The sequence below is a fragment of the Aulonocara stuartgranti genome, assembly GCF_965226115.1.
Source record: "Aulonocara stuartgranti genome assembly, chromosome: 13".
Classification (NCBI taxonomy): Eukaryota; Metazoa; Chordata; class Actinopteri; order Cichliformes; family Cichlidae; genus Aulonocara; species Aulonocara stuartgranti.
In genome coordinates this window covers 17,071,635-17,099,424 of record NC_138949.1, presented here as the reverse complement: position 1 = coordinate 17,099,424, position 27,790 = coordinate 17,071,635, and the positions used below count along the sequence as shown (strand labels likewise).

Here is a 27,790-nt window from a genome sequence, read left to right as displayed (position 1 = left end):
ACTTCTATTAAATCTATGTTTGTGTGTAAATTGTTTATTAGATTTAAAAAAAAATCATATTACTTAAAGTGATGCATCATCCATTAAATGCCTTGATTTAAGGTTTTCACCCCATGTAATGTGTGAAGAGATACACAGAGGTGAAATATGAGGCGACAGCGAAGCTTTAAAGGAGGATGGTTAAGTGTGTCTGTGTGTGCATATGTGCTGCAGTACATAACTTATGTCCATTTAAAAAAAAATGCTACACAGGTGGAAAGTGAACTGGCTTGTTTCCGTGTTACACTGTGAGAACACAAGATTTACCGTTTTCTTCAAATTTTTATGCCTTTTAAACACATTTTCTGACTCATTGCCTCTGTTAAGAATTTACTACCATTTTTGTTCCCAGTTTGAAATGTCTGTATTGTCAAACTCTTAAGAAGTGTTCCATAAAATATATCCCACTTTGATCCTTGGCCCTTTTTCTTGAACTCATCTGTTTTCACAATGACAATAGGACCCAGCAGCTTTATTTTAATGGCAGTGTTGAGTCCTTGAGCCTGTCAGTAATTCCTGCCTTGTGTTGTGGTTTGAATTTGAAACTGACTATTTAATAAAATGACACACACTGAATTGAGTTGCTGGTGTTTTTGCTATAACTCATAGCAATAAGAAGGTCTGAGCTGGGGAGTGAAAAGAAATAGGAGGAATGGGGGTGGGTAACTGGGGGATTGTATGTGTGTGTGTGAGTGGATCTGGTATAGATATCGTACACAAGAGCAGCGGCTGAGAAAGTGGAGAGAGGGCGAGCAAGTAAATCTGCTCTGTGGCTTCCCCAGCATCAGGTTTAAACGTGCGCAGAGTGTGCAGCGTTTTCCGAGGGATTTCCATGCTGTCACAAAAGACCCCTGTGAGACCAGCTTATTTACTCTGCAGTAAAACTCGAGAGGGAGTAAACCGTGCAGTAAAAGTAGAAAAAGGGGCACAGTGAAGTTAGATTTAGGGTTGCCTCCGCCTCTCTGTTCTGTGTGTGCCATCAGGGAAAACCCAATCTGCTGCCCTTGTTCCGTTATTCGAGTTGAATTATGTTGTGTTTGGAGTCAAGGGGTAAAATGTGTTGTATAACACACAAACAAGCTTCAGAATAGCTTTTAATTAAAGAGAGAGGTATTACATTGTTCTCAGTTATTGGTTACATAGTGGCTGGTACAGTGACAAGATATTAATTCAGCATAAATAAGCAGTTGTGCAATCAGAGGTTATTATATTTCACAATGCTACGCATAAGCACTTGCTTAACTGTACAAGATGCATTTTCACAGATGAATGCAAAATGTGCTTTTCTTTTGTTCTTTCAAGAATAACCATTTTCAAATATATCAACGAGTTTCAAATAGAACGCGAACTTGCACATAACAGAGGGTTAGCTATCGTTGGAAACCAACCAACCAGCGTGGAGTGAAAAGATGTTTCATACACAGTACAGAGGCTGATGGCTCTGCATGGCCATCCACATGGCAAAAGTACAGTACTGCATATGTCTAACCAACATGCTCCAAACAGTTTGGAAAACTGGGTAACCAATCCAGACATTCAGTTTCCCTCCTCCTCAGGAGTATTGCTTTGTTACATTCCACATTTTGATCATGTTCAAGTCATTTTGTCAAACTCCAGGCTGTACTGTAAGAGTCTGCATGCAATAAGAGAGCTGGTGTGTGTTTGTTAGCAGCTACAGGAACAAAGCTCACAAGCAGTGACATCCAAAGGTTGAGGTTCAAACCAGCAGCTAGAAATCATTTTAGATTTGACTTTGACCGTTGCTTTGTACAATATCTAAAGTGGCAAAATGGAAAGTTTGTAAACCTGGGAATATTTTTTGCATTTTTGGCTGAGTTTGTATTAAAATAGCCAAAGAATACAGAGAAACGATGCTATCACGTAACAACTTACATGTAATAGCCCAGCAACTAATAATTTAAATTACATCTAAATCATTTTTGTACATTTTACAAAAAAAAGGGAATATTTAGAGTTCAAATTTTAGCAAAATAGTGAATTGAAAATTTATGAATTTTCAAAAATTTGTTATGTGGGGTCATTCTTTATCTGTATTTGGGATGAGCAAGTTGTGATAATGTTTAATAAAATGTTCTTTGTGATAGATATTGTATAAAATGAGCACACAAATTAAAAAGAAAAAAAGACTGGAAGGCAGTGTGCGAACACCACACTGTTTCAGAGTTACAACTTAACGAAAAGGTGAGATGTAATGTTCCTCTGGTTTGAATTAACCAAAGTCCACCTTACAAACAGACCAAAAGCTGCTCGTTCACTCCAACCACTATCAGCTGCTCTCAAATCTGTTTCTTGTCCTCCGTCCCTGACCGCTTCAGACAAGTGGGCTGGGGTCAGTATGGAGCAAGTGATGCGTATCTTTCCAAGGCACTTAATGCTTTTCATTCCCTTAGATGATTAATTAAAGACAATCAATAATGTTCTTTTGCTAATACCCTTTTCTGCAGGGTACAAATGCACTTAAATGAAATGATAACACAACCTTGAATCAAACGCTAGTCATCGAGGTTTGAAACAGACACTAACTTTGGTATGATGATCTTACACTTGTGCACTTTGATGACATTACTGCCAAGATGTAAATATTACCGGATTTAAAATAACATGCAACATAAAAATGTAAAGAACATGGAGAAAAAAGATTAGATTTAAAAAAACACAATGTTTGAGACAGAAGGCAAATCACTAAACCTGAAAAGGCAAAACAACCTCAGTGATCTAAAATAACGTGAGATAATCACAGCACCAAGAACACATACACAGACAAAGTCAGTTGAAATCATTGTAGCAAAGCTGAGAAGTACAGATTGCATATTATAGCCAGCTAAACTAAAGGAAGCCAAAGAAAACTGTATCATCAACGTATCGCTCTGCTGGGCGCGACTGCACGCGGTCGAACATTCACAGCTTGTTTCTTACAGGTATGGTGGAAACATTCTCAAACTACTTTGTGGTCTCTTGGGTCTTCTGGTTGCCACTGGCTGCCGTGAAGCTGTAAAATCCCCTGTAAAACCTCCAACCAGACTTTGTAGCAGAAAAGGTATTGCTCCTGAAATAAGGGGGACAAAGGACACGTCTAATTTTGCTCACCATCTATTCCAAAGCCTGAATTTTAACCCTTCTGCTGGCACTGACCTTGGTTTGAATCATCCCGTGCCGCTGAAGTCTCATCTCTTTCACAATGTTGCTTACGTTAATCTAAAGGTAAAAAAAGAAAACTGTTAAGTACAGATGAAAATGCATGCATGTTTTATTTCAAATAACAGTGATTAATGAAGTGGCTGCAACCATGTTAGTGCTGCTGGGTCGCACTTTGGCACAGCGGTGGTTTAAGAATAGCCAGTTATAATAGGATCTGCCCCTGCTGACCTATGTGAAAAATTTCACAGCAGTCTATCCGATAATTGTTTTTTATTTTTCCGGAATGTGATAGAACTGTGCCAGTTGCATGACTAAAACCACTAAATGCCAATGAAAACCCATCAAAGTGGATTCCACTCACAGGCAAATCATTCTCGATGAGGCTAAGGATGATGTCAGTACAAATAAGAACTCCTGTACGTCCTATGCCAGCGCTGCAGTGCACAGTGACAGGCCCTTTATGGTGCACCGCCCTCAGGTAGCGGATGAAGCGAACCAGCTGCTCGGAGGAGTGCGGCACGCCGTGGTCAGGCCAGTGTGTGAACTTCAGGTGTCGAACAAAATGTGTTTCGGCAGTCTGGAATGGCAATTCATCAAAAATTTGCACAAAACTTGTATTTATTCATTTTTTACAGTAAGTCAGAAAAGAAAGTGCCCCTCTCTCACCTCACTCTCCACCATACGGATGATCTTGATGTGGAAGTATTCCAGGTACTGTTGGTTCTCGAGGTGAAGCTGGTACCTGCCTACATCCAAAGGCACACCCAGCTTCTCTGGCCAGTATTTGTGACATTTAATCCTTCCCCGCTCTACTTCCTGGGTCATCATGGAAACGACATCGGATTTATTTTCCCAGATCATCTGCCAGAAGGTTTGCACAGTAGAAGGTAAAGGGCCCTGACAGGAGATGTAGAAGAACTCTTCATCGCCAACTTGCATGCGGATGTAGCTGGCATTGATATAGTCCTGATTCTCTCCAACCACAACACGAGTTTTGTCGTCTAAAGGAAGAAAGAGCAAAAATAACACGCAAAAATAGTCTCGGTGTGTTTTTGAGTTTGAGCCACAGCCACTCAGTGGTTAATGAAGCCTTGACTTGAGCATTTTTATCACCAGCATCTCGATGTTTTGAAACCAGACGTGATGAGCGAGCGGTGCATCTGACTTAGAAGTCGAAGACACTGTGAGTTTATGAGGTAGTGATTAATTCTATCACAAATCAGACAGCAAACCTCTGGAATTCATGGTGATAACACAGCTTGTAATATTATTTGTTCCTGATGCTCCTTCATTTATTAAAAATATAAATCCTAGATAATTACAACATCACATACTTGGCAGACTCAGAGAAAATTATAAGTGTGGTACCAGTGAGTTATTGAGAAATAATTTGTTCTGTGTAAATTAAATTGCTTAACTGTTGTACACAAACATCTTCACTCCCTTCTTTTTTAGAGTCAGCTTAAAGTGAGACAATGAAACAATGGAATGCCAAGTCCCTGAGTATCCATTTTTACGAGCTTTAAACCATCAACGAGAAAGATGGAACCCCTAAAAAAGGGAACATAAAAAGTGCAAGGTTTGAATAAATAATAACATTAAATTTTTACACTCAACTTACAGGGTAGGATGTCTCTGTAGCGGTTCTTGTCTCTGTTCTCAGGAGCTTTTCCCACTAGGCAGTTGTCAGAAGGCTTCAGATGCTCCAGAGCCTTAAGTATAAACATGGACATAATAACCACAATAACTTAAGATAATGCATTTTATTTATTTTAATAAACGCTGATTTTCTACAGCATGGATGTTTGTCTGCCGCTTCACAGTGGAACCCATATTGTAGTAAGTTACATAATAACTTCCTTTTTATGAATCCAGTAGTTCACACAAACCATGAACTCTTTGACCAGTTCCTGCTGGTCCAGTTGATGCTGGAGAATCTGGATGAGAGCTTTGACTCTGGAGCCTGAGTACTGGCTGGTCTTTGCAGGGGTAATAAGAGCTAGACTGGCCAGTTCCTCCTCTGATACTATGGGAGGGCCTGAGAAAAATATAGATTAAAAGAAGTGGAGAAAAGGGTCACTTTAACCCTTTAATGCAAACATTTATCTATTTTAACTCAGACTTGTCATTACAGTACTACAGAAACAGGCACCTGTTTGGGATGAGGCCATTTCCTGACCTTTGGTGCTGAATACATCGTCGTCATCATCTTCACTGCTCCAGCCGTCTGACTGGGGTTTCCGGATGTCTTTGCAGGAGTGGTCCAAAAGTTTGCTCACAATTTGTTTCCTGGGGGAGTCAGGGGGCAGGGCAGGGGTGAGACCAGACCATTTTTAGTCTTCGGTAGGAGGGGATGAAATCATGCAAGGCTGAGCTTCCTTTCCCTGCGCCTTTTCCACCTAAAATACAGTATAAACAAAAGGCTAAAATATATTTTTACTACTGCTGTACCTTTCTTTTTTTAAGCCTGCATGGAATAGTACTATACACTTCCTAGCTGTTACACTAACTGACATTTTCTTCTAATGGGGATCACAGTTTACAAGCGTCAACGTTTATCCCACAGTCATCTTTTATTTATTGCTCTTTGCTGCCTCCTTATGGATAATGCTGGTACTCCAGCATACAAAGATGCAGGAGGAGGGGGGTTGAAGAAGAGGACACGAAATATGTAGACAATACAAGAGAGTAGTACTACCTTTCAGAAGCTCCATGCAACATGTCAGTGACATTGAGGGATGGGCAGCAAGCTTGATGAGAAGGGGTGCTGTTACAGCTCTCCTGTTCCACAGACAAAAAGCCAGAGGAGGCAACAGAGGGAAGGAGCAAGATGTTAGCAGCAGATGTTAGTAAAGATGTAAAGAAGGGTACGATTTAATTTTAATAGTTAATAATGTTGCAGTTAGTTTATATACAGTACTGTACAAAAGTCTTGGGCTGTCTTTTCTTTTTATTTTACTAGGAAAATGAGAAATAGGTGTAGTCGGGTATTGAAACATGAGCAACCACACATGGAAAATGCTGCATACAAGACAAAAACAGAGTTTGTACAACTGTAATGAGCTTGAAAGTCAATATTTGGTATCACCACTTTTATTCTTTAACACAGCCTGAACTCTCTCTGTTTTTGGGATAATGGTCATGCTGAAAAAGAAAGCCTTTCCCAATCAGACGCTTTCCAGGTAGTATTAAATGGTAATGCATTGTACGTCCCCCAACACCCCCAAAGCTGAAATGCAGCCACAATGACAGGACCTTTACCACGTTTTACAGTTGGCCGTAAACCTCTGCTGTGCTTCTTTCCTGACCTCCTTTGTACACACTGATAAAGTTTTGAATCAAAACGTTCAAATTTGCACTCATCATGTCATAAGACCTGTTGCCACAGATTTTCAGTCCACTTCTTGTGTAATTTTCCAAAGCTCTGACTCTTCTCCCTGTTCCCTTTCCTCAAGAATGGGTGAGTGACACTTATTCTTCCTTGAAGACGATTTCTAGGCAAGTTTCAGCAAACAGTAGACAGATCAACTGAGATGTATCTCTCATGTTAACCTTGATTAGGTACCTTTTTAAGGTTCACAGGTCAGGGTTAAATGACTTAACATGCAAAAAACATCCCGCTGAACATGATCAGGTACAGGGACTGGAGCGAAAATGAGTAAAAAAGCAGCCAATGTCCAAAGAAATCTCTGATAGGCCTTCAGAAAGCTGGAGAACGATTGCTCAAGACCACTTTAAGAATTACAAGAAAGTCTGGCTACTTTGAAGCAAAGTTTAAAGAAATGAGAAGTTGCTCAAGACTTTTGCACACTTCTGTATGCTTGTTAGTGTCCACATTACCTGTTTACCTGTAGTCTCATCGGTTACAACTGTCAGTAGGTGAGGTGAGGGAGGGGGCGATGTTAGAACAACATCTGCTTCATTAACCACAGGGTCTGACGTTGCCTCTAAAACAGCAAATGTAGACAAAATGTCAACAAATAACAAGATTAAAATAATCACGCTTTTTGTTAATGAAATATTACAAATCTCTCTGAGTCTACAGCTTGTTTTAAACATCTGCTTTCTACAAATCCTAATAATAACACTTTATTTTAGAGTAAACTAATAAGACATAAGAGGCTGTATTTGTATCAAATTACACAGAGCTAGAAATAATGTTTTTATTAGGCAAATTTTACAAGCCATACCATCATTAGGCATTATTCAAGACTTTGCATGAGCTTATTTGACACTACAGTTGTGCTGTAATGTGTTGCCAATAACCCTCTAAGAAAGTGTGAGCCTCTAATAATAGGAGTTAACGAGGGATTTGACTTTATGTCTCAATATAGAGTTGTAATGACAACATAGTAGCTATCATAGCCTGGTATTAGGGGATTGGAAAGTGGCATGATATTTTTAAAAACGTGTGAGAGTAGACTGTCAACAAAGTACCACCTACACGTTGTAAAAGTCTGGACACCATCAAGATTTTAAGGGATGACTGAACATGTGATCCACTATGCTTTAGATTTCTTCTAATGACCAACGAATGATCCAGTAGTAAGGTGAAAGTCAGAGACAATTTGTAAGTATATCTTACGGCACTAAATCTGGTTTTCAAAGCGATCTTAATGTATATGTAAGGCACTATAAACATACTATTTCTAATTCTAGTTATGCCTAATTAGACACAAAATATGGATTTTTACATCTTTTACCATAAAATTTAGCGCAGCTTAGGAAATGTATTTGTCAGAGAGCATACCAGGGGGACGGTCCACTGGCCTGTTCAGCATGAGGTCAGGTGAAGAGCAATTATCAGGGTTGGACACAAGAGCAGGCTGCTCAGCTAAAATAGCTTCAGTTTGAGCTGACATGTTGGGCGGTGTAGGTGACTCGGAGTAGGTCAGGGGCAGGACGTCTCTGCAGATGGTGAGCTGCACAGTCCCTTCAGCTTTGCGCAGGATTTCCACCACCTTACTGTGGCTCAGTCCAGACACAATCACACCATTCACCTAGCATGGGCACAAAGAAAATCAAAGCCTCCCCCTGACTATGGAGGTAAAAAAAAATTATTTGCATTACATACGTTGTGTTGTTACCTCTAACAGAATATCTCCCACTCTCAGGCGACCGTCCTGCTCAGCTACTCCACCTGAGCAAATTTCTCTCACCCTGAGCATGCTGCCATTTGTTCCCCCGACCAATGCAAAACCGAGACCTCCTCCTTCTGGTTTAGTGAACTCCACTTGCATGATGCAATTCTAAGAAGACAAGAATTGAGAAATAAGGAAACAGATTCTCTTATCAGTTTTATAGCTGTGTATTTACAAGGCCAGATTGTATTCTACATTAATAAATTGCCACTGTGTCGTGTACATAAATGAAGAGTAAAGAATGCTTGTCAAACACACAGATAGAGAATACATTAACAGATTGACACTCAGCAGACTCATGTTACAGTGTCCCCTTAGACGGACAATTGTTTAAGCAAAGCAGAAGGTGTACAGGAGAAAAGACCAGGCTAGTGGACAGAAAATACATTTGTTAGTAAACTTACATCCTGTTCTTGGCCGAGAGAGAGACATCTGAATTGTCCAGCAGTCTGATACACAGCTTCAGCTGAAAAAAAAGCCCATTCAGACAAAAAAAAGAGTTAACATGTATATTATTATGCTTTTAGAAAACATCAAGCAAGTTTAACAAAGGGAACTCCTGGAGTTTGGCTCTAAACCAGCAGTGGAACTTTCCTTCTCTACCGATTTGCATCCATGCCACCTTCTGCATCAAAATAAATTTCAAAACAAGACACTTGGAGAAAAAACAGTAACACACACCAACCTCCCACCTCTTCGGACATTTTGAAAGAGAAGTGTTGAGCGGTGTATTTCTTCTATGACAGCAAAACAAAGCTGATCTTTTCAGACTGACCCTCTCCACTTTATACACCGTCACCAGGCAACTGAGATACCTGCCCTATAGACCACTGGCTGTATGGTTCTGACTCTGTGTGCATGTGTGTGCGACGCCTTTGGCCTTGCAGTCCAATACGCCAGTGGAGGGCCAGAGGCTCGCTAATTATTAATCCTGCTGTGAGAGCCCAGGATCTGTCTGTCAGCATTCAGATCACACACATGTAAACGCACACACAGCTGCAAAGAGAGCTATCTGTCAGCACCAAGCTCATGCTTCACCCTGACAATGGGACAGCCATCAAAGGGATGAATGGTAACTAGTTACTGTGCTGATGATGAAAAGAGTTTGGAAGAAGCAAAAAGAGAAATAAATGAATGCGAGAAAGAAAAAAACTCACCATCTTCAGTAGGAGAGTCTTTCTCTGGGGATACTGGCTCTTCAAAACGAGCAAAGGACTTCCTGTCCTTTTTCCAGTCAAACAGACCTGTCGAAGAAAACAAAGAGATCAAACACTAAAAAATACCTTTGCATTACACACAAGTAATTGTTTTGCTTCCCAGAATTTTAAGGTTTTCTGGTAATGATTGAACCTAAATTATCATTGTTGAGCGCAAACATATTTGGTTTCTAAGCAATGCATCATTGCATATACTGCATAGAAACCAAACTATCCTGTTTAGCTGTCCTTGGAGTCCCGATCAAGTGAAGTCATGCCATAAATTCTTTGGAAGCACTTACCGTTCCACTTACCCCTGGGGGTCACTGGCTGCTCTTCTCTGTAACAGACACAAGAACAGACTCATTCAAAGAAAGAGAGGCAAACACTAAAAACATTATCTCTCGAACCATTAATACCTGATGACTTTTAGTTTCACTTTACGTGGAGCGATCTCACAAGCTTTAACTGCATCCTCTAGTGTCATTCCCAGCGTGCACCTTCCACAGATGTACAGGATCTTGTCATTGGGTTGGACACTACCCTCCTCGCTGGCAGGGGAACCTGGCACCACCTCCAGACAGTAGATGCCCTGCCATTTACTACCAATGCCACCTGTCAGCTTTATTCCTGGAAAGGGCACGCACAGAGATTAATTCAAATAATATATGACTGATGTGCTTCTATGCCGTAAGTCGAAGTTTATATAAAGTCCCACCCAGCTGTCCTGAAGGTGTCTTGTGTAGGACAATATCAGGCAGGCTGTCACAAGAGGGTGGAGCCACCAGGTTGCTCACTGCTCTCCCTATTGTCATACTCAGTCTCCTTGGAGATGACCTGAGAATAGTCATGGCAACGTCATCTGCCACACTGGTAACATCGTGGCCATTTACCTGGTAAAAGATGACAGACAAAGAACAGTTGTCATATCAACAGGACACGCTTAATGATTACTTTAAATGTGCAGGCGCAAGTTTTGGTGCATACTGTGACGAGCCTGTCTCCTGCCCTGAGTCGTCCATCTGCCTTGGCTGGATTGTCCAATATTTCCTGTATGTAGTAGCAGTTGTCTAGTTTGCTTCGAGTGATGGTGAACCCAAAGCTTCCACTTCTGGACTTAGTCAGAACCACTGACAGCTCAAATTCTTTAACCAATCCCTGTGAGAATAGAAATTAGAAGGTCATGATTTTAAGAAGAAAACAAGAAATTTTTTAATTTGATGGCAGTGGCAAAAGTTTGTGTGGGGGATATAAAAAGCTTCAAAAGTCAGTGGTCCTAAAAAGAAACACCTGGAGGAACATTTGACACTAATAAGGTTCATTAGCACCAGGTCAGTAACATGTATATAAAGAGTATATAAAGATAATCTTAGAGATGCAGAGGTTCAGAGAATCTGTGGCGACGCTTTTTATATTTTAATGTTTTTTGGAGATTTTTATCACAATTTCTTCTGATAATGAGTAGGTGGCACTCACAGGGATCTTTTTCTTTGGAAGAAGAATCATATGATCCATGCCTTTTAGGTTGGTCAGATGCTGCCAACACCAGCCCTTTGATTTTAACATAGAGGGGAGACCCTGGGTTAACTTAGCCAGTCGATAAACAGCGTGATGTAACTGCTTATCCTGATTGCCAATGTTAGTGAATCCAGAATGGAAAGATACCCGGGGTATGTCAAACTGTCTTCATAGTATAGGGCAGAGTAGCACTGCATTAAAAACAGAGCTGACTGTCGTTCCTGTTTTTAATGCAGCCTGCTCCATAGGCTCAGGAACGCTTCCAGAAATCATCCTCTGTGAATCCAGAATGTAAATTCAAGCTTACATATATGAACATGATACAGAAACACCACCATCTCCTCTAGATGTCTTATGAGGGACCATACAGCTTGTTATTGGCACTGAGTTCAAAAGCCTGCATCTCCGTTGGTTTAGGGTTACATTAGTGCCTATGGAACTGGCACCTTGCATATTTGGAAAGGCACCATCAATGCTGAAAGGTATATACAGATTTTAGAGCAACATACGATCCCATCCAGAACACCTCTTTATTAGGGAAGACCCTGCATATTTCAGCAAGACGATGCTAAACACCATACTGCAGCTATTATAACAGTAGAAGAACCGAGGCGCTGAACCGGCCTGACCTTTCACCAGTTGAAAAAATGAACAACATAAGACATAAAAATACAAAATAAGACTCTGGACTGTTGAGCAGCTAGCTATTAGACAAGAATGGGAAAACATTAATCTCTCAAAAGTCCAGTGATGGTTCTCTTCAAAAAACTTAATGGAAAACTAGCAGGCAAACTAATATTGATGAAAACACAGCTAAATTTAAGCAGTGGCATAAAAATAGAACATCATCGACTTGCCTTTCTTCGACTCTCTTCCTCTTCCTCATCATATTCGTCATCATCATAATCTTTGTATTCCTTTTCTTTCTTTTCTGGTTCTTCTCTAAATTGGATCGGAGAAGCCGGGGGCAGCAGTCTGGGGGGCAGCACTGGGGGAGGTGGACTAGGACAGGGAGCCACAGAGATAATCTGAGCTGTGATAGGGGTCAGTGGTGGAGGTTGAGGTGGGGGCACCATGGGGCGGCTGATCTTGGACATGGCTTTGTAGTGACTTGGAAGAAGCCCCTGCTGGATTGGGTGGTGCTTGGTTTTAGGGGGCTGTGTTGTGAGTGGCTGGGAGGGATGTGCCAGGGAACAAGTGGTGGGGGTGTCAGATAAGAGGTTGAGGGCCAAGGTGGTGGGGTTGGGGTGTGGATACTGCAAGCTACTTGATGTTTGAGAGCTAAAGTTGGCTGTTTGAGTGCTAGCGGTGGGAAGCATGTGAGGAGGCTCCAGTGTGGAGCTGATGGTCAGGTACTCTTCATCTGCCATGATAGTGAGTCCATTTCCCATGAGGCAATAGGTGACACTTCCATCTGCCTCCTCTCTGACTCCACTGCCGATTAAAAAAAACATTTATTTTGTAGTCTACTTAAAATTAAGCCAAATGTTCATGTTCATCCTAACAATAAAACTCTGTCCTGATAAAAGACATCTGCACGAGTTTTGAAAATAACCACACAACATGCACATCAACACATGACAGCTGGCATCTGAAACATTACCTGGTATACACAGAGTTGGAGCCAGTCTTAGGACAGACATCAATAAGCATCACAGTAGAGCTTGAGGTTGTTGCGTCCTCCTCCTCCACATCTTTGCTCTTCTTTTCTGCTTCTGCTTCCTTTTGTTGCTCGAGCTTCCCAGCAGCTAGTTGGGCCTCTGTTGGAGCAGGTGGAGACCCAGAGCCAGGCGAGGTAGGTGAGGCAGGTGATGCTGGCGAGACTGGTGAAGGAGGAGATGTAGGTGATGTTGGTGAAGGAGGTGAGCGAGGGGAAGATGGTGGAGTCTGTTGTGTCTGCACTTCTGCCTTGAGATCCTCCTGGCTCTCTGGGAGTTGTGAAGCTGCAGGAAGTTCTGAGTTTTTCTCTGTTTTGCTGGTCGGCTCCTCCTCCTGGTTGGAGGGCTTTTTGAGGAGCTCGCTGTAGTCCTCCCCCAACCTGATGTCCAGAGACCGCGATCGAGCATCACGGAGGGATGTAAGAGTCTGTAGAGTCAGACAGAAAGTACAATGGTTTGTCTAAAAATGTCTGCCTTGGGACTGGATTTACAGTGATTCATGAGTATATTAGCTCACCAGTGAGTTATTATCTCCATCATTCAGTGCTCCTGGTCCAGGTCGGCAGATCAGCAGATGAACCTCAGAAGGAGCACCACGTAGCAAAAGCAAAACCCTCTGAGACAAACAGAAAAGAAACTTTGAATTGGTTAAAAATGAGACAGACTTACACTCAACAAAAATATAAACACAACACCTTTGTTACTGCTCCCATTCCCCATGGGATGGACGTAGAGACCTAAAATTCATTCCAGATACACAATATAACCATCCCTCCCAAACAGTGGTCACAAATCAGTCCAAATGTGTGGTAGTGGGCACATCTGCTATATTGAGATAATCCATCCCACCTCACAGGTGTGCCACATCAGGATGCTGATCTGACATCATGAGTAGTGCACAGGTGTACCTCAGACTGCCCACAACAAAAGGCCACCCTGGAATGTGCAGTTTTGTCTCACAGCAAAATGCCACAGATGCCACAAGCAATGAGGGAGCGTGCAATTGGCATGCTGACAGCAGGAATGTCAACCAGATCTGTCGCCCGTGCATTGAATGTTCATTTCTCAACCATAAGCCGTCTCCACAGGCGTTTCAGAGAATATGGCAGCACATCCAACCGGCCTCACAACCGCAGACCTCGTGTAACCACACCAGCCCAGGACCTCCACATCCAGCAGGTTCACCTCCAAGATCGTCTGAGACCAGCCACCCAGACAGCTGCTGGAACAATTGGTTTGCACAACCAAACAATTTCTGCACAAACTGTCAGAAACCGTCTCAGGGACGCTCAACTGCATGCCCGTCGTCCTCATCGGGGTCTTGACCTGACTCCAGCTCGTCGCCGTAACAGACTTGTGTGGGCAAATGCTCACATTCGATGGCGTCTGGCACGTTGGAGAGGTGTGCGCTTCACGGATGAATCATGGTTCACATTGTTCAGGGCAGATGGCAGCTGAGAATGTCCCAGTTCTTGCATGGCCAGCATACTCACCGGACATGTCACCCATTGAGCATGTTCGGGATGTGCTTGACCGGCGTATACGACAGCGTGTACCAGTTCCCACGAATATCCAACAACCTCGCACAGCCATTGAAGTGGAGTGGACCAACATTCCACAGGCCACAATTGACAATCTGATAGACTCCATGCGACGATGTGTTGCACTGCATGAGGCAAATGGTGGTCACACCAGATACTGACCGGTTCTGGGTCCCCAGACCCCCAATAGTGCAAAAAACTGCACATTCCAGGGTGGCCTTTTGTTGTGGGCAGTCTGAGGTACACCTGTGCACTACTCATGATGTCAGATCAGCATCCTGATGTGGCACACCTGTGAGGTGGGATGGATTATCTCAATATGGCAGATGTGCCCACTACCACACATTTGGACTGATTTGTGACCACTGTTTGGGAGGGATGGTTATATTGTGTATCTGGAATGAATTTTAGGTCTCTACGTCCATCCCATGGGGAATGGGAGCAGTAACAAAGGTGTTGCGTTTATATTTTTGTTGAGTGTAAAATGTGCACAGATATCTGACCAACATATGTGTAAAAGCAACGCTGCTAATACCATTGTAACTTCTTGGCAGTACAGAGAAGATTAAATGACACAAGCACAATGACACAAACTGCTTTCTATTTCAAGTGGTACAAGATTAAAGGATTAGTGAAACAATGAAGTGAATGAGACTTGAGAGAGAACAAGGTCACTTGTGTTACTTATACACTCGGCAGTCCATTCATAATTATCCATTGTTCTTCCACAGGTTTACACAGTTTTAAGGCTACATTGGCTATTTTGCAAACAGGTTTATTTTGCTTTTTAGCTTCTTATGGTCCAATTGTCCACACACATTCTTGTCCTCTTATAAATATAAGAAATAAAAAACAAACTAAACAAAAAATACACTATCTGATATAAACATATAAATTCTACCTGATAGGGAAGATTCTTGAGAGGCTCTTTGTTGACAGTCAGGATGATGTCTCCTTCCCGCAGCAGGCCACTTTCCTGCGCTGGCTGACCTGGGAACAGACGTTTGATGCGGACCACGCTGCTGCGGTCTGGTCCTGAGTGCAGCTGGGAGATATAAAAGCTGAAGCCGAGGCCAGACAAGCTCTTCCTCAGCACCACCTCACGTGTGTTTTCTACGAACGAGATGAAAGGAAACACTTGAGCATTAACATGTGAATTATGATCTTTAGCAACGTGCTAAGAACATTTTTCAATTCAGTGTCACAAATGCATGTATATTTCTTTTCTGTAATTATTATTTGGTAATACATTTTTCCCAATTTATTTGACTTTTTTTCCTACTATTACCAGTAAAGAAGGGAAGGCTACGTGCCAGCGAACAGGAAGCTTTAAGGTTTCAGTGGATGCAATCCCAAGGGACTGAGGCGGCATCAGCCCTAGATGACTCTGACAGCAACCACAATGTAGCTGTCAGATGACTCACAGTCACCTCTGGGCCATGTGTGCATGAGTGTGTGTCCCTGACACTGTCTATCTTTTCTTTTTTATTACGAGGGTAAATGCCCCTTCGTCTCCCCTCTCACCATCCGTTACAAAGCTGTAGTCCTTGGCTCGACCACTCAAGGTCGTTTCCATGGAGACTTCAGTCCTGAGGGGCTGTGTGTGTGATGCACTGTGGACCAAGGTAGGGCAGGGCGAGTCAGGTCTAGGCTCCAGAATTACTGTGGGCTCCCTCTCGAGCAGCAGGCTCACCACCTATAGGGAGCAGATGACGCACATACTTCCCCTTAATATGCTTGATAAATTTAATTGAACAAATAGCGTCACAGCGGGAACAGAGAATAATGTGTAGCAGCACTGGTTCCTGCCATTTTTTCACTGTGAATAACGCTTCCTTAAAAAAGGTTATGGTGGAAAGGTCTAAAGAGTCAGGTCAAGTCCTTGTAATAGTGAATTCAATAGTTTGGACTTTAGTGCTTTTGTCATTATGTTAACTTTTATGGTTTTATATTTAAGTTAATTTAACTAAAACAGACTCATTAGGGAAGGATTATCATCATGGATCACGAAAACATGGATTTAAAGAGATGAAGAAATATGTAACCTCTGTGAAGGACAGTCACTTAGCACTGATATTAATGTAATCATATCAGCAAACGAGAACATTTGTGTGTGTGATTGTGTTTCATTGCATGAGCAAGTGTTCATGCCCGTGTATGTATACCTCCCCAGTCCTCTTCAGGAACTCGACAGCTTGATGGTGAGTCACGCCCCTCAGGTTGGACCTGTCAACCTCCAGCAGTCTGTCACCTGTCATACGCACAAACACAAACCTCATCATCATTAGCAGCATCCGAACCGAAACGGTTTGCGATGTGTGTGCGTGTGTGTGTATATGTGTGATGACATATCACCAAACTTTAAAGTCTCTCCTGCTCACTGAGGCACGAAACAAGTCACAGCACAGAGGTTTACAAAATGTAAATAACAGCAACAGCAAATGTTTTATAATATAATTTCTCAAATACATTTTTATGATCTTTGGGGTTTAGACTTTTATTATCTTACTGTTCAATACACAATCACTTATGTAATATGCTGCATATGGAAGCTTAAGAACTTTTGTGTCAGATTCATACTTTATAATGCTGCGATGATGATGATGATGTTAGGGGGACTGTTATTAAGGATATAATTACAATGTAACAACTGATAAACTTAGAATTTATCCAGAATTTAGAAGTTTGATATGGATCCTGCACATTTTAATCATTTATTTTTTTATAACCCTTTACCTTTTTCAACACCTGATCATATCTTCTACTTCCAAATTAAAAGATTACCAATTTGAATGCGACCATCCTGCTCAGCAGCACCTCCAGGCACCAGACTCTTGATGTAAATGCCTCCATCATGCACATTAGTGTTAATTCCTCCCTTTGGCAAGATAGAAAAAAAGAGGAAATTCATTTGGCTGACAGTAAAGCAGTGATCTTACAAAGTTTATATGATTCATATCAATTCAAATTCAGTAAGTCAAGATAAAGTATTTGACATCATATCAAGAACATATTGTATTTTTACAGCTTCCTTATCCAAAATGATTTTTCTTCAAAAATGATTCCGTAAAGAAACCAAACTCTACTTTCTTTTACAACTAGAGAAAATGAGGAAAGCACTCTTCATTAAAACATTTCACTCACAGCAACACTGATGCCAAGGCTTCCACTGCTTTTCTTCAGCTCCACTACAAACCGCTCGCCTGTTTTAAGGCTCAAGATAGAGGGCGACCGAGAGTAAATGTCCTGAAAAAGACGCAGAACAGAGGATTAATGTTAGATTACAAGAAATGATTTCATGAAAAATTACATACAGTAACATGAAAATGTATTGTAATGTTTAGAGGTTATTTCTGCAAGTAAAATGTGAAATTAAAAAACATTTTGATTTAGAGTGTTCGTACTTGTTACTTGAGACTTTTGCAAAATGTGGCAGTTATTCAAAACAATTCTGTAAATGTATGCAAGTTTAAATTAAGTGTCTGCAGCCTATAATATTATAGGTAACAGTGTAAATGTTGCAGTTATAATGACTTTGAAATAATTTAACATCTGTACTGAACTGAAAATAAATAGATCGTTAAAGTGTTCCTAAAAAAGAAAGGAATGAATGAGGGCATATCTTTGGGACACTTCTGAATCCTGTGAATGACGACTTCTCTTAGTTTTATCCAATTAATGTGAGCACTTAATCTGTTTATCAGTTGGCATTGGACTCTAATATCAGCTTTGACAGCACTGCTTCTTTTAAAAACAGTAAAGTCAATCGTCTCTAACCGCTGTCTTCTGAGCACTGGTTCTAACCTGGGCATCGTGTATTCGCACCACAGGAATGTGAAGCTTCCTGTTGTGTTTTGGAGTTGCCATGCTGGACAATGTGATGACATCCTCGAGTTCCTCCACTCCGGGACGGTACTCTGTGCTACTCAGGGTAGTCTGTGACCCAAAGTTCCTCTCCAACGCTAATCCAAGAGTACTCTGACTCAAAGAACTTTGTCTGTCCTTCAGTGACTCTGAGAGGAAAACAACCAGGTGGCATTAAAACCATGAAATAACTACTACTCTGCACAGTATGATCTGATAATAATTTATAAATATTTGAAGGATGGACGGAGAAAGCAGTGGGCCGATCTTACGCTTAGGCTGGGACACAATGAGCTCCACCTCATCGGGGCTGCTCTGTAAGATGGCAGCAGCATCACTGAATGTCACTCCTTCCAAACTAGTCTTATTTAGTGAGATGAGACGTCCACCTGGAAAAATCAGCAAATCACCTTCAAGTCCTTATGACAGATCACGTCCAATCTAATTGTGTATCTTGCTCTAGATATTTTATTATACATTTTCATCCCGTATCTATATTTTTAATCTGCATCGTTTGAACTTTGCACCTGGTTTAATTCGTCCATCTTTCTCTGCAGGGCCATCAGGCACAATGGAAGCAATGAAGATCCCAAGGTCAAGTTTGCCTGTATTGTCCTCTCCCACTATCACAAAGCCTGAAACAGGAGCAGAGAATATGAAGACTTTTACTAAAGAATCACTTGTTGTTGCTGTTGTTGTTATACCAGGAATTTTATCTCTCTCAGCTAAATCTGAGCTAATAAACTCACCAAAGCCCAGTTTGGGATCTTTCTTCAGGGTCACGCAGACTATCTCTCTCTCTGGTGGGGTCCGGGTTGGTGTATCAACTGCAAAACGTATGTTTTTAATATGATAAACAGGCAGCAGTAAACTATTTATATACTTTGTTTGCCTCGTTATTGTGCACTGGGTCACAGGGGCAGGTCAAATGTATGGTGTGGGTTTAGGTCATAAACAGACCAAAACATTAAGACTTGTACGCACTTTAGAAATGTTCAAATCAACATATCTGGAATTAGATCTAAACACATGAAGAAAACATGTGGACTCCACATAGGAGAGCCCCTACTGAAAAGAAGAAGAACTATTGTTGTGAGGGGACAATGTCAGCCAGACAACCAGACTGTCACTCTACTTTAACTCTGTGACCATCAAATTTCAAAAACCTAATATGACTTAGAGGCTACCAAACAGATGTCAGGTGCTCCATGCTGATTTAGTGTGTTACTCAAAGACTTGTTGTATTTATATTTTATTTGTCAGCTCACCTCGAATGGAGGATGAGGCATCAGAGTCCTGCTTCTGTAGTGACATACTGGACATCATCCTGGGAAGAAGCTCTGGCGTACTACAACATATGTTCACGGTAACATTTAGCTAAATCCACCTATATTTTTGTGATAATAACATAAAACTCATTATTAAGGGCTACCTCCAACACTGTCGCTCTTTTACATCCCTGAGGTCTCCCGTTTCGGGCAGATCCTTGTTCAGCTCTCTACTCATCTCTCTCCTCATCTCTCTCTGTTGGCGGAGCCGAGCCTCCAATTTGGCAGTCAGGTCGTCACAGGACTTGGACAGGGAGTCTGGTTGACCGGGCGCCAATCCTACATGGTTCAACATGCCCTCTGAGCAGGATATCCGCCTTAAGTTCAGGTTACGACCCCTGTAGGCGGATATGTACTTTTCCATGTTTTCATCTGGAGAAACAAAGTAGAATCAGGTGCTGCTTGCTCTTTGTTATACTTGGTTAAAACCTTTTTTTTAATATTAGCACTGCTAAACCCTGAAACAATATTTTTTGCTCACAGTACTCATTTCTTTCTCCATTTAGGAATAAATATGATCAGTTTTTCCTACCAATCCCATCTCCAGAAGAAATGAGAAAACAATCAATCAATCTAAGACAAGTTATCCTATCCAGTGAGAGAAGAAAAAACAAACACATTTTAAAGTCTTAATTGGGATCAGGCTGGACAGAGAAGAGCTCTTAGTCTGATTTCTCTTTTTTTTTTGTGCAGTTTAAATTTTAAACAATCAAAATATTCCCACCTGGGATTAAGGTGTGGTTTAGCTGTCGTGACGTCATCTCGCTGTGAAACTTGTGCTGTGCTGAGCAAAGGTTCAGGAGGTATTGTGCTATTTTTGAGCTTTCCGTTACAAAACCATGCTTTTTCCCACTGGGGCCACCACACTCTATAATCAGTTTACGCCGCTGAAAGACATAAATCATTATTTAGTTCCTCTGAGCTTCATAGCAATACTACCTCTGCAAAGTAATGTCTTACACAGCTTAGCAAAGTCTGACTGAAAGGCCATATTTTTTTACCCCAGTGGATATGGAGTCAGTTTCCCTCCAGAGGAAGCGTCTGGTAACAGTCCGGACGTGGTTCTTCATCTCGTACACGATGATTCCTTTGGCACAGACTCCCAAGACCAACTCTCCAACCACCGACCTTTTCTCTCGCCCCACACGGTGGAACATAACTCCATACTCTGGTAGCTGCTGTGCAATCTGATGTGCACATGGTTTTCAGATTTTGTGGGACTCAAAATCTGGGAGTTTAGCTCTTGATCCTAACTCTCATATATACATGTATTTATAAACTAAGCAGGACAGTAAAACTGTCAAATTAAAAAAAAAAATAGTAGTAGTAATAAAAAAGTTCACCGAGACTTATGACTATAGCATACATACAGTAACTAAAGGACAATATAAGCTACTTTTTAAACGAGTCTGTGTACATGTGTGGGAATAAATGCATTATTAGTGTGGTTACCTTTAGGTACTCCATTTCTGCCTCTTCTGGCAGCATCTGTGCATGACTTGCATGTAGTCTTGGCAACTCTTCCTTGACGCTGGGCAGGGCAAGCTTCTCAAGCATCCTCTTGGACACATAGTGCTCTGGTTGGTAATAGTTCTTGCCATATAACTAAAAAAGAGACACAAAAAGGATGAGGATACACACTGACAGATAATGCTGCTCCTTAAAGACATGCTGCAAACATGATTGTTATGTCCTCTGTACCTCTGACATGTAATCACCAAACTCAGCCTGCAGCGCAAGAGCAGCCAGGAATAAGCCTGTCTCCTCATTACAGTAAAGCCTGTCCTCCAAGATATCCTTACGCAGCTGTAAGTAGTACTGGTGACGAGTCAGTTTGTGCCTAGGAAGGAGGAACAAAAAAAGAAGAAAAAAGGCAACAGTGGGTTTAACTAAATACATTTCTGAAAATGAGCTTCCCGCATATGAGTTAATCGTGAAACCACTGCAGCACTTACAGAATGAAGGAGATATCATCAACAAAAAATTTGACTCGAAGAAACACCAAAAAGGATGATATCTGCCCTTTTTTCCAACTGTCAGGGGCAACTTTGGAGATTTTTGTTTCATGTTCCAAAAAGAAATATTCATCATCTGCAGAATGCCAAAGAAAAGCTTCTTTAGCCACATTTGTCTGAAGTGACTAAAACATCCAGTTGCGGAAAGACAGATTCAAAGTCATTTCAGTTTTTTCTGGAAAGGTATTCAGATAAATTACATATTCAAATTTTTTTTTTTACTGTCAATCCTTTCTCACAACCAGTGCACTCAAGATAGATCAGGTCCTATTTATTATGGGCTCTTACCATCTAGGAAGGCAAGACCAAAGTAAAAGTGTTCCACCAAGTTTGCGTGCGCGACCACCATGTCAAACACATCTCTTGCTCTGGACTTAATATCACAGCGAACCACCACGTACTGTCCATTAGGCATCACAACAGTCACTTCTCTCTGAGACGAACATGAACGGCCCTTTCTGGACTGTGGCGTGTACACACAAAACACACAGACACACACGTACATGTACATACATATACAAATACTATACATGCAATTATGCAAATAGACACAGTTCAGCATGCGAGAAAGGAAAAGCTAAAAGAATAGGAGCAAACAGAAGTGTAAACCGAAATTGCTTATGGGCAAGTGAGCCGAGATTATTCATTTACCACAATAGATCCTGGAAGCTCAAGAACAATTTGTTGCTCATCTGGCATTCTGACGAACTCGGGACCCAATGCCTGGAAAATAAAATTAATTAAACAAAAAAAAATAATATGTATATATTATTAGCTGGAATACATCTGACAGGTTGTCATTCCTCACTAAATGATCAACTGTATACAGAGATTTTAGTTCACCTGCACTGACTACTCTACAGTTCACTGTCATTCTAATACAGCTACATGCACACAGATCCACAGCATGCACGTTTACTCCGTGCCCTGCAAAAACATTTCACTTGACTTATGTCACTGATACATTCAAGTTCGTTTCTGAGCTTACCTTAGATTTTCTCTGGCTCAGACTAAGCGAGGAGTCGCTGAATGTGATGGAAGGACTGTGAGATCTGCCTGATGTCTTCGGAGAGATGTCGTGATGGGGACTCCTACCGAGCCAACTGCAATTGCTGTCCCTGTGACGAACCCCACGAGGGATTCTGAAGGGAGAGAGGTGGGTGGGGAAGGACAGATTGTGTAATAGTTGTGCAGGCGAGTTGGAAAAGTCAAACAACGAGAAAATGTCAGATCCCCTCAAAGTCAGTACAGACAATAAGGACGGGGGAAATGAGGAGCGGAAAGATTTATCTGTGCTGACATGAATGCACAGATAGCATCCTTCTACACTCTTGGTAGAAGGTCCAGTGATGGTGTGTATATATGCATGCATATATACATGCCTTTCTAAAGAAGATTGGTACAACGATGTGGGAGAGCTTCTCGGTCTTTGTCTCCATGGTCTTTGAGGTAAACTCCCTATAAAACATATTAAAAATGTTGTTGTTTTTTAAATAGTACACATATATATGTTCTGACTGTAAAATGCATTAAACAAAAATAGATACAAAACATAAAAGCATGCATAATTCAAGGATTACATCCAGACACTAAAGTGATGCATTTTGACATGAAACAAACTTCTTTGAAAGACATCCTGTGACTTCTGTTCAGGATTTGGTTTCAGCCAAACGAAACGCATACCTGACTTTGAGTCAGAGTCCGTTGAATATCTTCTACCTTCAGCACTTCCTTCGCTGAAGTCTGAAAATGGCCCTCTCTTTCCTGTCATCCAGGTAAGAAATAAAAGATGACAGCAATGTTTAATCTGGTTCTTTGTCTCTGCTGCCCTGAGACACTAAGATGTTTGGACAGACCTGCAGGAGGTTTTAGCTTGGAGCATCTCGCTCAGTATCTGATTACTGGCTCTCGCAGGATCCTAATCCTGGGCTTGCTTTAGGTTAAGATTTTAATCCTGTTGTCCGGTGTTCAGTCTTGAGTCAAACCAACAGTGACTGCAGCTACGTCCAGGAAATATGTAGATGACACCTCTTAAAGGTCAAATTTATTTAGGACGCATTAGGATTATTTAGAAATTAAATGAAATGACTCAGCTTTTTATGTGTGTGTTGTATGGACCTAGTTTAAATCAAACATTTATCTCAACTGTATCACGCTCACCATGAAGTCTTTCTCTGATCATCAGACTTCTGCCGCTCAGAGGGACATTGCTGTCTGGCAGAGATGTCTGGTCCATCTGGAGGAAAAAGAACCCCTGCTATTCACAGACACTTTCATTTTTTTTTCATTAGTGCACAGTATGGCATTAATTTCACACACAGAATAGGCTGATGAGAACATAAAATATCATCAGACATGACCTTAGTGTAGAAAGTCTTTTTTTTCCGACTCACTGATTCATGAAAAACCTCCTCCACCAGCTGCCTGATGACTTTGGCGGGGGGCAGCAGGATGGAGGCTTTGAGCTGGGATTCGCAGGCTTCCAGGATGGAGTTGAGGTTTACCCGGCGGTGAGACAGGTCCTCACACATGCTGAGGAGGAGGCTGTTTAGATGGTCACTCAACTGAACCGGCTGAAAGTGAGAATTTAAATAATAATTACAACAGCTGAGTTGTGATGGTTAATGAGAAAATAACTGATGATTTTATATAAGGGGCTACTACCTGATTTTGAGGTAGGTGAAAATCAACTGACCAGTAGAGAGTCATACCCAGTGAATACACCAGCATCTATGCAACAGATAAAACCAGGTTTACTTTTGCATTCCTTCATAATGTGTTATAATAGTGACGATACTTATATATGAATGAGAGTGAAGTTTTTCCAGTAAGAAGCAAGTAAGAGTAAGAACAAGATAGATACAGTAGATCAACGTGAGCTGGTTTGCACAGAGAATCTTTAAAACAATAAAAATAAATCTATTTCAAGCATGATTGATTAAATCGGGGGTATGCCATATACTGGATGTATAAAATAGAAATGCAGATTACTGAAGCAAAAGGGAGCAGGCAACAACACATTGTGCTTTCTTTTTTGGAGTTTTAAGGCATATTTCTTGAACATGAATTCTATATAGTGGTTTTTCAAATACGAAATATTGTTATATATATAAATGTATGATCATTTTCGCATTATAATTTGTTTTTAATAGTTACTTTTTTGGACAATGTACACACGTAAGGCTCACAAGTGCAGATTTCAGGTCGTGATTCTCTTTCTTCAGCCACTAGATGGCGCACTTACACCTTATTCGACCTTCAGCTCCAGACATCCTAAGATTTTCCACTCAATGAAAGAGACACATCAGTTTATGTCTGGATTGATTCTTAACGTCGCGAAGTCACTGCAGAGTTTAAAGTTGCTAATAAGCTGTAAAGCTACAGGCTCTAGTACTCTGCACTATTTGAGAAATCTGCCTTCCACTTTCACGTGAGATACGGGTACGAAAACACGCGCACTGACCCTCTCTGTGGCAGGTTTGGTTGAGCTGGCACGGCCCTGCAGCATCTCCGGAGCGGCGAATGTGGAAACCTCATCTGATAGGCCACAGTTCTTAAATGCTAAGGTACCAGTGGCTGACAGCAGCAAGGAGGTGGGGCTTATGATACTGCACATATTGTTTTGACCTGGAAAAAAAGGAAACATTTATGTACTATCGGCTTTACTGTAGTTTTACACTAAAGTCCCACTGAGGGAAGCAAGAATGCACGATATGTTTAAATAGTTTCATAGATTTTCCACTGGCGCAACATGATAGTATGGTCGTGGCGTTATAAGGCATGATGTATGTGAGGCTAAAATAACAGGGAGTGAGGTGGGGAGGGTCCTAAATGCTTTACCCTTATAAGAGACATCCACTAAAGACTCTGCAGTGCCCAGCAGCAAGGACCAGACCTCCTCCTCCAGCAGAGGTCCCCCTCGTGCCTCCAGTACTTCAGCTAATGTAACAAACGTGCTGCTCATTCTGCACACACTCCACGTATGCACCTGAGGGGGAATGCACACGGAGAACATATGCATAATACACACCGTTACATATGCAAATTGCGACTCATTATAGGCATTTTTGATAGTAATATTCTAAAGAGAGGGTTAATTTTCCTCGCTTTACATGCAAATCAGGTATGTACAAGAGGCTGTATGTGAAAGTAAGACATGCACACATGACACTTAGTTGTTATTCTTTATGCCAGACTTATTATATATTTCCCTCAATATTTTTGATTTTAGAGGGAGAGCTGTAAGAGATTCTGGGACATTTCATAAACACAAAAATCCTTTTCACTGATTCAGACTACTTTAGTGCTTTGATCTTACTGCCTGTCACTTTCTCTGCCACTCCCATCTACTAATTGGCTTTTCTCTGACCTGGGGGCAGTCCTGAGGAAGCTTTCATTCTTGCACCAAAGCAAGTGTGTCATTATCCCAAGTTAGTTTGTTACATACTATGCAGTTACCACATCTATATACAGCACTTTGAGTGCTGCATATAGATGTATTTTTCTTACTTTGAGCATTATGGTGGTTGCTGAGCAGTTTACTATTTTATATAGATGAACATCCAGTTGGACTGGACCTAAACTTGCCATTGTTTGGGACGACTGTGATAAAAACAAGTAATGACGCTTATGGGTGGTCTCAAATGGATAAACAGTCTTACTTGCTTTCTATGAAAACATGAGGAATAACACTGTGAGTAAAACAGACATGTTGATTTTCCCAAAGCTAAAGGTTAAACTGAGTTTTCTCAGTGGCCAATGGCAGAATCTGGTTGTTATTGGTGAATGATTAAGTCCAGTATAACCTGATCACCCGGCCTCTTATTCTACCAGATCGATTGGTTTTATTGTGACTCTAAGTTAGTCTAAATCTTTCAAAGCAGTAATATAATAGGCTTGTTTCTACAGATACAAACCAACCTAATTACTTTAGACCTGATTAAATCTCCCTCTTAAACTGAACTTATCCTTGGCTTACAAGATTAAATTCGGTAGCAAAAAACAAATACTCTAATCAAATTGTAAGGCTATGAGGTTTAAAATCTAAAATGATACAACTGTAAAATTACATCAATGAGATCATAGAATCATCCTGCTGCAGATTACAGAAGGGTGCTTTGAATGAACCTTAAAAGTATGAAATTTGTCTGTACCCCCACCGATCTAGTCTTCAGTAAAAGTTCAGCAACTGTGCTTCTGTAGAGCTATTAGAGTAACTTTTGTAAAGAGGCACACTGCTACTGGAGCCTGAAGAAAAACCTGGTTATTGGATGGTAGTTATAGCAACAATAGTTTTATGTGTTACTAAATTTGTGAGGAAACTGTAAGGGAATCATGCTGTACATACAACAACATGGATCTGCTGATGGTCTAGGTCAAGTATGTGAACTCACCATCAACATCAAACTTTCAGTTTCTATTAGAACATCTATATTCCCGTGCAGACAATGATAATTACATTATAATTGTAGAACATATAGACATTCATTTAAACTCATTATAATTGGAGCGTGCAAACACAGTGTTTTGTCCTTCATACATTATGTTTGGACTAAGATACGGAACATACTATGATTTAATGAACCACTAGATGACTAGCCTTCCTACACTGTTAGTAAAACATTCTTACTTAATCATGAAGCAGACAGACACTTGATGTAGATTCACATCCAAATGCTGCGATATATTCTGGGGAATTTAGGACATCACGCTTCTTCAAGGATCTAGGTCTCATGCAACCTTCTTTCTGGCTACAAGGTGAGAATAAACCCTACCTTCCAGTAATGTGAATCGAAAGTATGATACAGTGGGCGTAAAGCTATCATGGTGAGTGATTGTTTGTTGTGATTACAGCATAAGCAGTCTATAACATACAACCATTTTCACCCAGACCATTTTTGTCCTTACAGGCCTCAACATCACAGCTACACATTTTATAGTTCGTTCTCTTTACAGTCTTGTGGCTGTATCTCTGGGGTTTGTGCCTAAAGCAGATTAGATATCTTCTCAAATCTGCAATCAATAAAATGTAATTAAAATATGAAGACACCAGTATCACACATGTGGCAAACAGCAGTGTAAAATGAATTGATAAAGAGCGTTACCTGGTACCATATGTAACCTGTGTCAGCGGTCTGATCCTTAGTATTATCTTCAATACTCCCAGGGATTCAAAGTAATCCTCGTGATCATCGCATTGTTGTTTTGATGTCCTCGCTGTGAAGGCTGCTCGGTTCTGGCAGGCAATTCATCAATGACATTAACTATACATGGTGCCCCATTCATTTGCACTATTACCACACTCACCACGCTGAAGATCTGAAACTTTTTA

The 27,790-nt window shown here is 41.1% G+C and overlaps 1 protein-coding gene across 6 annotated transcripts; it reads right to left on the bottom strand.

The window, feature by feature from the left end:
- Positions 1-1,115: 1,115 nt before the first annotated feature.
- Positions 1,116-27,629, bottom strand: ptpn20 (protein tyrosine phosphatase non-receptor type 20). 6 transcript variants are annotated; one of them, XM_082556467.1, is made up of 47 exons: positions 27,564-27,629; positions 25,300-25,447; positions 24,923-25,086; positions 24,124-24,189; positions 23,853-24,032; positions 23,620-23,695; positions 23,143-23,223; positions 22,842-22,917; positions 22,448-22,601; positions 22,111-22,182; positions 21,748-21,922; positions 21,400-21,535; positions 21,146-21,284; positions 20,897-21,049; positions 20,446-20,631; positions 20,169-20,331; positions 19,549-19,816; positions 19,385-19,464; positions 18,866-18,943; positions 18,644-18,751; positions 18,389-18,505; positions 18,057-18,265; positions 17,397-17,498; positions 17,037-17,130; positions 16,418-16,503; positions 15,777-15,948; positions 15,154-15,365; positions 13,229-13,327; positions 12,657-13,138; positions 11,911-12,487; positions 10,523-10,693; positions 10,254-10,428; positions 9,955-10,165; positions 9,838-9,875; positions 9,497-9,583; positions 8,744-8,805; positions 8,286-8,447; positions 7,949-8,198; positions 7,039-7,145; positions 5,897-5,979; positions 5,351-5,487; positions 5,088-5,236; positions 4,820-4,910; positions 3,865-4,199; positions 3,560-3,775; positions 3,193-3,255; positions 1,116-3,106 (listed from the first exon to the last, which is right to left on the bottom strand). In XM_082556467.1, exons 2-47 carry the CDS (start codon positions 25,421-25,423, stop codon positions 2,996-2,998), a joined length of 7,077 nt encoding a protein of 2,358 aa, XP_082412593.1. In that variant the 5' UTR covers positions 25,424-25,447; positions 27,564-27,629; the 3' UTR covers positions 1,116-2,995. The 6 variants fall into 6 exon arrangements, 5 of the variants coding, with proteins under 5 accessions (XP_082412593.1, XP_082412594.1, XP_082412595.1 ...); XM_082556468.1 differs by having other exon boundaries at positions 5,378-5,487; XM_082556469.1 differs by lacking the exons at positions 24,923-25,086; positions 25,300-25,447; positions 27,564-27,629 and adding an exon at positions 24,704-24,852.
- Positions 27,630-27,790: the final 161 nt, after the last annotated feature.

Coding starts and splice junctions, on each gene's coding strand:
- ptpn20 (XM_082556467.1), bottom strand. CDS start 25,423: ATGAGCAGCACGTTTGTTACATTAGCTGAAGTACTGGAGGCACGAGGG. Junction 8,806..9,496: donor AGACTCTCCTACTGAAGATG/GTGAGTTTTTTT, acceptor CTTTTTTTTCAG/CTGAAGCTGTGTATCAGACT. Junction 3,107..3,192: donor ACGGGATGATTCAAACCAAG/GTCAGTGCCAGC, acceptor CCCTTATTTCAG/GAGCAATACCTTTTCTGCTA.